Source organism: Macaca nemestrina, chromosome 10 (genome assembly GCF_043159975.1).
Source record: "Macaca nemestrina isolate mMacNem1 chromosome 10, mMacNem.hap1, whole genome shotgun sequence".
Classification (NCBI taxonomy): domain Eukaryota; kingdom Metazoa; phylum Chordata; class Mammalia; order Primates; family Cercopithecidae; genus Macaca; species Macaca nemestrina.
This window is the reverse complement of record NC_092134.1, coordinates 28,095,266-28,107,049: the sequence shown is the minus strand read 5'-3', so window position 1 is coordinate 28,107,049 and position 11,784 is coordinate 28,095,266. Positions and strand designations below refer to the sequence as shown.

The window sequence follows — 11,784 nt, the reverse complement described above, 5'->3', positions numbered from 1 at the left end:
GCCGGAAGTCACGTGCTGTGACAGTAGCTGGGGTGAGGCCGTCGTCGCCGCACGGGCGTTTTGGGGCTGTGTCTGTGGGAGGCGCCGGAGTGATGGCGGTGGAGACTCTGTCCCCGGACTGGGAGTTTGACCGCGTTGACGACGGCTCGCAGAGTAAGGGAGCGGCAGGGCGAGGGCTGCGGGTGGACGCTCCTCCGGCCCGCCGCTGTCCTGGGCAGCGCTCTGCGAGAGGGACGGCTGCACAGCCGTCTGGTGTGGGACACTTCAGAGCCCTTGGGGTGTGCGAGGAACGCGCTCCAGCGTTACTTTCGGGGTTGGGGTCCCAACCACGGGTCAGGCTGCCCGCTCAGGGCTCGGCGTATGAGGCGGGGGCTCTCTTGGGGAGCCTGCGGTGCCCCGCGGGAAACGGCGTCCGCCTTCAGCTGCCCCGGGGCTTGGGCGGGGCGCGCCAGGGAGGCCCAGCGGCCCCGGACAGGCTGCTTCTGTCTCTGGCCTCTTGGGGATTTCGCCAGATTCTCAGCGTTCAGCTCTGGAGGACGCTGATGTCTGGGTTCCTGTTTCGGTTTCCTGTTTTTCTTCTTTTCCTCCCAAATCAACTTTTGCAAGTTTAGGTGTCTTTCCCATTGCGTTGTTATAACCGTAGAAGAGAGCGAAAAAAACTTTTCACCCCGCGAAAATAAACACGTGAATATCATTTTATCCTTTCCCAGGCCTTTTATATTATGCTAAGTGGTATTTTTCAGTGATGTTCTGTAGTTTCCATCACAGCTATAAAGGCTTCAAAAATTACAGCAAATCTTCACATTTTGTTTCACAAGATCAAATTGTCTGATTTTAACTTAGAAGTCCGTCCCGAAATAAATTGTTTTCTTTCAGTAAAATATTGAGGCCACATTAATTGTAGTGAAACTCTGCTTGAAGTAAATACAAGTTGGCAATCTGCTTTTTATCTTTGGTGATAGTAATCTGTGTAAGTGATTTAAGATACCAGAGCATGCTGTTTGTGATTTTTTTTTCCTCATAGTTTTTCCAAAAGGTGGAACGTCGCTTTTAAAGATTACAGATGAATTTTGCTTGATTTTACAAAGAGAGACTAATGCCTGCAAAGTTAGATGAATTAGGTTTTACAAGTCTCTCAGAGAAGAGTGTACACCAGGATGGGTTGCAGTTTTTCACAAAACATTCTTGAGGTCAGGAGTTCAAGACGATCCTGGCTAACGGGGTTCCCGTCTCTACTAAAAATACAATAGCCGGGCGTGGTGGCGGGCGCCTGTAATTCCAGCTACTTGGGAGGCTGAGGCAGCGGAATCACTTGAACTGCGGAGGTTGCAGTGAGCCGAGATCGCGCCATTGCACTCCAGTCTGGGTGACAGTAAGATACTAGCTCCTATACAGCATAAAAATTAATCTTGCAGGTAATGACAAAATCTTTTTTTTTTTTTTGTGGAGCGGATTCTGTATTTATTGTTATAAATTGAACTGTACCTTATCATATATGAAGTTTTATGGACAAAGGTGACGAACTGGGATCTTCAAAAAAAATTGGAATAGAGTTATGTTAATTGGGTTTGAAAATGGTTCAGCCTGGAGTAGAATGATCTGAATCACTCAACAGATACTTTCTACAACCAGTGACTGTGCTAGATATTAGGGATACAAAGATAAAACAAGGAATGCAGTCTATTGACAAAGATGAGCATGTTAAGTAGGTTTTTGGAACTTTTACTCTTAAAAAATTACCAGGTAGTTATTAAGTTTTGTTACTTTAACTTTCACCAATTTTACAACCGTTTATTATCAGCAAGGAACTTTTAATGTTATTTTAGGTTTTCTGTTGCCTGTTTGTGAATCCCTAAACATATTAAAGAGTGATTTATTGGCGTGGTGTTTTTCTAGCATTGTCTTTTTTTTTTTTTTTTTTTTTTTAAGAGAAGGTCTCACTCTGTCGCCTAGTGCAGTGGCATCGTCATGGCTCACTGCAGCCTCAACCTGCTGGGCTCACGTGATCTTCCTACCTCAGCCTCCCTAGTAGCTGGCTGTTTTTTTCTTTTTTAATTGGGGTAGAGACAAGGTTTCGCCATGTTTCCCAGGCTGTTCTTGAATTCCTGGGCTCAAGCGACCCACCCGCCTTGGCCTCCCAAAGTGTTAGGGTGAGCCACCATGCCCGGTCTAGCATTGTCTTTAAGAACTCATTTGCTGGTCAAATGCAGCTTTGACTGGTCATTTCCCGTGTAGTTGAGAATAAGACAACCATTTGGGGTTCTGAAAATCTAGGCAGTTTTATATGTAAGCTGTAGGGAAGAGAACACCTCCTTGTGCTTGGTTTTCATTAATTTTTGTTCTATGAATCATATCTAGACTAATTGTTTTGCAAAATTGCCTAGATTAATGCTATAATAAGACAGAAACTTTAATGAACTAAATGGATTCACCGGATTTAGAACTTTACGTGGTTGAAGAATAAGGGAGAATGGGGGTTAGGTCTTTATACTTTAATACAGTGTGAGTCAGAACACACTTTATCTTACTTGCTTCATATTGCTAATTTGAGGAGAGCAAATTTTTACCTTTTTTAGAAGACAAAGGTTGAATGAAGTTATATCAATAAAAGAAACTGAGTTGGAGTTGAATTTGTTACCTTTGGGAACAAGTAATGAATTTTTATGTGTAACGTGAAATACTTTCATGCATTTTGACGAATAGGCATATTTTAAAATCCAGCTTGTTCCAGTGATTCCTTAAAGTTACCTATGAATGTGTTAATTCTGTGAAGAACAGCATAGTATTCTGCAGTTAAGCAGTGTTCTTTGCTGGTTTTTCCAACTTTATTATGACAGTTAAATAAGTTAGCAGATATCTTGGTTAAATTTTAGACAGTATGGAAATAATATGCTCAAGCAGATCTAAAACCTCAATTTAAAAATATTTAGGTGTATTATTAAACATTAGTGCATATAGAATTAAAAACTACATTTTTAAATGTTACTTCTGTGTCAGAATTTTTTTTTCACCTGCTTCAGGTCATGAATATTTGTTTTTGCAGAAGGGTTTTTTGTGACTAAAAGATAGAATCAGGACATTGAGTTGTTTAGGGCACTTTTCAAATTGTTTCAAAGCCCTCTATTATGGGGTAGATGGGCTGGTGACTTTTTCATAATATGTTAGGGTTTTAAGGTAGTATCTTTATATATGGTAACATTTACTGCTTTTAAAGTTATTTCACGTATAGAGAAGATTGAAAGCTGAATTATTGTTTAACTTTGAAACTTTATTTTCAGGAAGTCCAGACATTCCGGAGTAATTATTAACAATGCTTTGCGTGACTTTCGAGGTTATTTGAAGTAAATGTCCTGTAATTCATTACCTGTACTTATCACATACTGTTTTAAAATTTAAACTTAGAAATTCATGCCGAAGTCCAACTTAAGAATTATGGGAAATTTCTTGAGGAGTATACATCTCAACTGAGAAGAATTGAGGATGCTCTGGATGACTCAATTGGAGATGTTTGGGATTTCAATCTTGATCCTATAGCATTAAAGGTTTGATTTGATTTTTTAAAATATATGTATGTATTTTCTGGACATAGTATATCCTGAAAACATAATTTTTTAAAATGGAAAAAGTATTTGAAATCTAAGAACAAAATGAAAGTTGGAGAAAATTGTTGATTTCCTTTTCTCTAAGCCGTGCAGTTGGTTTTTAAATGTGTGTGTTTTTGTTTAAGAATGACACAAACCCGGGAGGCGGAGCTTGCAGTGAGCTGAGATCTGGCCACTGCACTCCAGCCTGGGCTACAGAGCGAGACTCTGTCTCAAAAAAAAAAAAGAATGACACAAACACAAAGCCTTTAGTGTCAAAGAATGACACAAACTCCACGTCTTTGAGCTTGCCTTTGATTTTCATTATTAAGATAATGATGAGGGCTGGATAGAATATTCAGCCTTTGGTTTTTCTTAATTGAGGCTATTTTACATAGAGTGAAATGCACCGATACTCTTAATTTTGCCAAACACATGTAACTCATATCCCAATTAAGACAGAATATTTTCACCATTTCTGAAAAGTTCTCTCATGCTATATTAGAGATGTTAATGTGTGAGTAATTTTTTAATGTATAAAATATGTCACTCCATTTTGAAATATTTCTTTTATCTTTAGTTTGTTACCACTTGAATAATAATGTACATTTTATTGAGCACTTACGTATTAGACACTGTCCTAAGTCACACACTGACTTTTTATAACAACTTTCTTGAGATATAATTCATATATCATACAATTCACTCATTTAAATTGTATAATTCCATTATTTTTAGTATATTCACAGAATTGTGCAACCATCACAACAGTCAATGTTAGAACATTCTCACCTCCCCCCCGAAAAGAAATCGTGTACTTTGGTAGTCAACCCCCTAGTTCATGCCATGGCATACCTGCCCTAGGCAACCACCAATCTGCTTTTTTATCTCTATGTGTTTGTCTTCTCTGTATACTTCATATAAATGAAATCATACAATATGTACTCCTTTGTTGCTGGCTTCTTTAACTTAATGTTTTCAAGGCTCATCTATATTGTCACATGTTTTTAGTACTTTCTCTTTTTGCTGTTGCTGAATAATATTCCATTGTAAGGAATGGATAACCACATTTTATTTATCCATTCATCAGTTGATAGACGTTGGAGTTTTCTACTATTTGGCTATTATGAATAATGCTGCTATGAGCATTTGGGTACATGGTTTTATGTAGACATATATATGTGCATTATATATAAAATGTATATATACATTATGTGTATATTTTATACATATGTATATATGGGAGTGGAAATCCTGGATTATGTGGTAACTATGTTTAACTTTTTGAGGAGCTGCCAGAATGTTTTCCAATATGGCTATACCATTTTACATTACTACCAGCACTGCATGAAGGTTCCAATTTTTCTATATCCTTGCCAGCTTTTATTGTCTTGATTATATTCTTCCTTGTGAATGTGATAGCTCATTGTGGTTTTGATTTGCATTTCTGATGGCTAATAATGTTGAACATCTTTTCATGTGCTTATATGGCCATGTGTCTGTTTTCTTTGGAGAAATGTGTGTTCACATCCTTTGCCCATTTTTAAATTGGGTTATCTTTTTAGTATTGCATTATAGGACAAGCATTGACTTTCAATTCCCACAACAGTCCTATAACGTAGATACAATGTCATCTCCATTTGTAAATGAGAAAACTCAGGCATAGAAAACTTAAGTAACTTAGTCGAGTAAGTGACACATTTAGTTAAATGATGAATATCAGGCAGCTTGGCTCCAGAGCCTGTGCCCTTATCCAGTAGCCTAAACTGCCTCACAAATACTTTATATATTTGTAAACTGAAATTACTTTCCTTTGACTTCTTTCCTGCAGGCTGGATAGACCTAGTCTTACTTTAAAAATCTTTCCCTCAAATTTGTAATTGTCTCTTTTTGTTCTTCAACACTTCTATGAGAATCCTTGTATGTGTAAGTTATAGGAACTCTATGAGGAAACTCATTCTCTACCTGTAGAGAATATCTCTGAGGGTAATAAGTTTCATACCTCTGTCACTTGCCATTAAGTAACACTTGTTGATTTTTTAAAGAGATGCTGTTGGGCTTTCTCGCCATTAAGTAATACTTGTTGATTTTTTAAAGACTTGCTCTTGGGCTTTAAGGGCCTCTTCTAGATAGGATTATAAAATCTGTTTTTTGTCTCAACTCTCAGATTTTATAAAAGGGTGAAATCATCTCTTAGTTTTTATCTTTCTCCTACAGAAGCATTCTAATCTTTACAATTATCTGACAGACTCCATCTCCCTAGTTGCTTTCTTTGGAACCTCTGTTTAAGTTCTATTATTGGGCAGTTGTTTTATTGTTTTTACTATACAAGGTTCTTAGTATTTTGGGAAAAGCCACAAACTCTGATAAAATATCTGTAAATAAAAATTACAACCTAATGAGAAAAGGTATGTAATGACTTACTTGCATAAATAGTTAATTGTTAGTATGTAACCGGAAGGGAGATCTAAGATTTCACTTAATAAAGAGATCACATATAGTCGATGATCAGGAAGAGGTGGAAATTGAATGGGCTTTAGGAGTGAACTCCACACAATATTTTCAGTGTTTCTGAGCGTGGATTTATACAAGAAAATACATTTTTTCTGTCTTGTTTCATTCTCAATTTATTTTGACGCTTTAGTTACAGTGTCTTATTAAATTTGTGGCTGCATAGACAATTCAAAAATGATGAGAGGTTTTTCCCCATGATCATAACTAATAGAGTTTAATGATGTTACTGTTAACCTTATTACCTTGCATTTTCTTGTACTACACTCATAAGCAGCCACCTTGTGCTCCATAGGACAACTAGAGTTGTCGCAGCATGATTGTGTCATGTTGGGCCATTTCTTATGTATTGTCTAATGAGATTGTTTTGGATGAAGTAGTTGGTATGGTGCTAATGTTGAGTACAGGATCTAACACAATTTCATTGGAATAAAGCTAGTCTCAATTTGTGTATTTAAAATTTCGGTTATTTTTCAAATTAAAAAGAAATGTTCTTTTCCTTTGTTTCTGTAGCTTTTGCCTTATGAACAGTCTTCTCTTTTGGAACTCATAAAGACTGAAAACAAGGTACAGAATCCTAAATCTAAAAAATTATTTGAAAAATGTTTTAGCTATCTGTTACAATTTACTTTTTATTTTGTTTTTACTCATGAAACTAGGTCTTAAACAAAGTCATCACTGTTTATGCTGCACTTTGTTGTGAAATCAAGAAATTAAAATATGAGGTAATTGTTTGAATTATTGTCTTAAAACTTTAAAAACACATCATTTAGAAGCAAGTATGTGTTTATATATGTACAGTGTGCAATAAGTATTGAATGTTGAATGAATTATTTATTTCACATAATAGTAATACTGACTACCATTCATTGAGTACTTAGTATGTACAAAACGCCAGGCTAACACTATAACCCTTATAGTAACCCCAGGAGGTAGGTGAGACATTGATGAGGAAACTGAGGCTTAAAGAGAGGGTTACTTGCATAACATCTTACTGGTAGTCAACAGTTTGAATCTAGGTTTACAAACCTCCAAAGTTTGTGTTACCTGCCATATATACTGGCTATCTAGAGAAAACGGATTTTTTTTTTTTCTTTTTTTTTTTTTTTTTTTTTTGAGGCGGAGTCTCGCTGTGTCTCCCAGGCTGGAGTGCAGTGGCGTGATCTCGGCTCACTGCAAGCTCCGCCTCCCGGGTTCACGCCATTCTCCCGCCTCAGCCTCCCAAGTAGCTGGGACTACAGGCGCCCGCCACCACGCCCGGCTAGTTTTTTGTATTTTTAGTAGAGACGGGGTTTCACCATGTTAGCCAGGATAGTCTCGATCTCCTGACCTCGTGATCCACCCGCCTCGGCCTCCCAAAGTGCTGGGATTACAGGCTTGAGCCACCGCGCCTGGCCGGATTTTTTTTTTTTTCTTAAGACGCATTTAGTTTTGTGTTTCCTTACCCAAGAACCATTAAAAGTCTGGTAGAAGTTGTCAGACTTCGTATTTTATTCTCTTGCTTTTTGATACCATGTGGTTGCTCTTTATTTCCCATGAACTAATGGGAGGATGTGGGACAGTGAGGGTGGTCAGGTAAGATGAAGTAAAGGCTAAAGGAATCAGGATATTGCTTTGAGTATCAGTAATATTTTTGTTACTCTAAAGATAAATTGAATTGCTTTATAAGCAGGTTTTGAATTTAAATGAATTTGAATTTAAATGAATTTGAATTTAAATTGAATTTAAATGAATTTGAATTTAAACGATGTAGCCCTCTGTTTATTACTAAATATACAGATCTAAGAGAACATAGGAATTTGGAAACAAAACAACCTTTAAAATTGTTTTAATTTTTTCTTAAAAACAGGCTGAAACTAAATTTTACAATGGTCTCTTGTTTTATGGAGAAGGAGGTAAGTTTAAAATTCAAAATTGTAATGTGATGCCTTTTTGATATTGAAATGAACAAAAAGTTAACACACAATTTTAGGACTACTATGATTATATAATAATGTGAGAAAATAGTGTCATATTTTTTGTTGGTATTTTGGTAAACAGGTAAAAAATCTGATGAAGCAGCATCAAATTTGTGGTATCTTTGTACTTTATGAAGTATTATAGCTAGATGAGAATTTTCCTTGAATTCATTAAATAGTGAAGCAGATACTGCTAATTATTTGATTAATGATTGTCTCATTTTTCTGTTAGTAAAAGATGTTCTGATGAAAAAAAAACGCTTTTCCCCCTTTTTTGGTATTGATTGAGTTTAAATTTAAAAAATGAAATATACTTACCCATGTTGCCTTTTACAGCTACAAATGCCAGCATGGTGGAAGGTGATTGCCAAATTCAAATGGGGAGATTTATTTCATTCTTACAGGTAACTGATTTTTATTTTCTACTGAGCTTTTACTTTGAAAAGTTTGAGTAAATTACACAACATGTAAAAAGTTCTGAAACCTTCAAATACTAAAAATGTGTACTCTGAGGATAAGACACTTTATTAGCATTGGATTATAGTTTAGGAGATCATAACTCCTAAAAGATTTCCAAATATTTTTAGAGGAAGAAGCTATCAAAATAAGTTTCTTTGTATATATTCGTTTATGGACAACTTGCCACCATGCCTTTTAAAATAATTTAAACTTTGTACCCACTGGAAAAGACAAATTGTATCCGGAAAAGTTGTTAATGGAGAGGAGAGAATTAATCTGTTACATGAGCAATGATGAAGTTGTTTAGAGCGGTAGCCCTGGATGCTTCTCACAGCTTGTTTCAGTTTAGGTAGCTTTTCATCGCTGCCAGGTTTTAATGATTGTAGGTCCTTTGGTTTACTCTTATCAAAATAATAAAATAGCTTCTATTTCCTCCTCTCTTTATGATAAAAATAATGCATGTACAATGTGAAAAAGCAAAAATTGAAGCTAAAGAAAAAATAATCATAGTCCTACCTGCCTTCTGGTTGTTGAGTACAAGATTTGATATATTTCATCAAATTAGGCATGCTAACATACTGTTCAAATCTTTTATATCTTTACTACTTTTTTTTATCTAATTGATCTAATTGAGAGGGTTTTGTTCATATTATGATATGTGTTATTCAGGGTCCTGTCTAGAAAACTCCATGCAAAGTATTTCAAAAGATATAGTTTGGAGGATACAAAGTAGCAGATATGTAAGATGAATAAGTCTAGAGATCTAATGTACAACATGAGGATTACAGGTAATAAAAGTACCATATGTGACATTCATGCTGAGTAGATTTTAGCTGCTTTTGCCACAAAAAAAATGGGTTAGCTATGTGAGATGATGGATTTGTTCATGCACTTCACTATAGTAACCTTTTTATTATCGGTATGCATCCCATAACATGTTGTATACCTTAAATATACACAATAAAATTTATTTAAATAAGAAAAGAGGGGATTCAATATAGAGAATTGGTTACCCAGGAGCTGGAGGACAAAGAAAATAGTGAGGTAGTCCAAAGGAAATGGATACCTCCTTTACATCCAGGGAACAAAAAGGAAAAAGATTGGGATTGCCAGGATCTGGGAGCTTGGAGAAGAAGCCCCATAAAACTGATGCCCATGCCTCTGAGGAGGTGGCACTGCCTAGCTGCTGCTGGCTTCTTTTCTAACAAGGTGTCTAAAAAATGTAGTTGGTAAGGTCCCAGAAAATGTGGAAACTTTGCATTTTTCATTTTTAGGATATTTTATTCAGTGTGTACAAGTTTAGAATTGTTAATCATTCCTGGTAAATTGAATCTATTATCATCATTTGTGACCTTCCTTAGCTATGTTCATGATTACGTGTATATGATTATGTATATGTATTTTACATACATAGCAATTTACTATACTGATGCTAATCAAGTCTATTTTGTCTGATAGTATAATAATAATGCTGCCCTGGCTCTGTTTTAGTTAACGTTTTCTTGATTTATCTTTTTCCATTCTGGCAGCCCTTCAGTGTCATGTTAATTTAGTTGGGTTTATTTAAAACTACATATATCTGAATTTTGCTTTTTTAATGCAGTCTGACAATACCTGTTTTTTAATTGCTTAATTTATTGTATTTGTAGGTCTATCGTATATAGTCTGTATATATATCTGGGCTTGTTTCTGCCTTTTTACTTTGTTCTTCCTATTTGTCCTGCATTTTCTGTTCTTTGCTTTTATTAAAGTTTTAGAAGTTTAATAGGACATGTAAAACTAACTATTTAAGAATAAAATGCATTATTTATTTGAATTTTTAAAAATGCTTTACATCATTTTTAGATCTCACAGCTGCATAAAAATTCCATTTTTAAATATTCAACAAATATGTTTTGTGAGCCTAGTATATGCTAGAAACTGTTGTTGGTGCGGGTGATATAGCAGTGCACAACACCAACAGAAATTCCTGTTCTCATAGAGCTTAAAATTTAGATCAGCATAGTTTTAATTAGGTTTTAAATACTTCAGATACACACTGTTTCTGTAGGTTTAAAAGTCGAGAGCTTCTGAAATGGATTTTCGAAAGTCTAGGGTATGTTAGATATGAACTAATTATTTAATGACAAACGTATCCCTAGGATAAGTGATATGACATTTCACTTGCTGTGTGCCAAGCCTGCTTATACATACGATTACAGGTGATCAGTGTTTGAAGTTATTTTACAGTGACTTCTGGAAACCCCTTCCTGCCATTGTTGTACTTTCTATACTGGTGGCTTTTGAGCTCCTTCATTCACTCAGATGTTTATTCATGTAATAGGATAGAAATTTATTGAGAAGCTGGTGAGTGTTAGTCACTGTGCTAGGCAGTGGATATTCAAAGAAGGAATGAGACAGCACCTATCATTTAGGAGTTATATGAGTAACTACAATATTAGACTTGAGATAGTAGTATGAATGAAATGCAGTGGGAATAAAGAGATAGGAATGACCTTGGAATGCAGGAGGTGAGTTAAGTGTTGATTGCTTGAGGGATGCTTGAACTCGTCTGGGTTTTGGTTAACTGGAGGCTTTATTGGAAAACTGTTTTGTTTTTATTAGAGTTGTTACCATAAATTTCAGTAAAAAATGGTGAGATTTAAAAAACAACTTTGTAATATATACCCACCTTGTCATTTCAGGAACTGTCTTGTTTTGTTACGAGGTGCTATGAAGTGGTGATGAACGTAGTCCACCAGTTGGCTGCCCTCTATATCAGTAACAAGTAATGGATTTTAGAAATATTTTTGCTTTTATAATAGAGATGCAGAAAATGTTCTTTCTAAAATTAATGACTTGAAGTAGTTTTTCTTTCATTCAGCATTCTTTGAACACTTATGGTATTTCAAACAGTACTTGATGTGTATAATGCATAGGTTAGTAAGACGCAATTTCCACCATGGTGAATGAACCCATTATCTGTCTGAATGACAGTGTCTGCAGAACAATCTTAAAGAAATTTGACCATATAGAGGAAGGCTAACATGGAATTAGTACATGTTCTGTGTTCTGTCTCTTTATTCCTTGCCTCTTTACACGAATGGTTGCCTGACTCTAATGGAGTCACTTGAGACTTTTCTTAGACTACAGAATCTTGAGGGTTGGAGCTAGGGAATCTACATTGAAGAAATTTTGTGAGTAGTTCTAATGATTTTAAATATACCCAGTAAAATATACCTTAAATATACACAGTAAAATTTATTTAAATTAAAAAAGAGGGGATTTAATATGGA

General features: G+C 35.7%; 1 protein-coding gene across 2 annotated transcripts in view; it reads left to right on the top strand.

The window, feature by feature from the left end:
- Window positions 1-12: 12 nt before the first annotated feature.
- WASHC4 (WASH complex subunit 4) overlaps window positions 13-11,784 on the top strand; it is a 63,097-nt gene continuing 51,325 nt past the window's right edge. Inside the window, exons 1-7 of one of the 2 annotated variants that reach the window (XM_011768992.3) lie at window positions 13-153; window positions 3,403-3,542; window positions 6,606-6,659; window positions 6,752-6,817; window positions 7,942-7,987; window positions 8,387-8,454; window positions 11,194-11,276. In XM_011768992.3, coding sequence (XP_011767294.2) covers window positions 93-153; window positions 3,403-3,542; window positions 6,606-6,659; window positions 6,752-6,817; window positions 7,942-7,987; window positions 8,387-8,454; window positions 11,194-11,276 — 518 coding nt within the window. In that variant the 5' untranslated portion in view covers window positions 13-92. Of the gene's footprint in view, window positions 154-3,402; window positions 3,543-6,605; window positions 6,660-6,751; window positions 6,818-7,941; window positions 7,988-8,386; window positions 8,455-11,193; window positions 11,277-11,784 lie in introns of those variants that run through there. The other variant, XM_011768993.2, reaches the window with a different exon arrangement.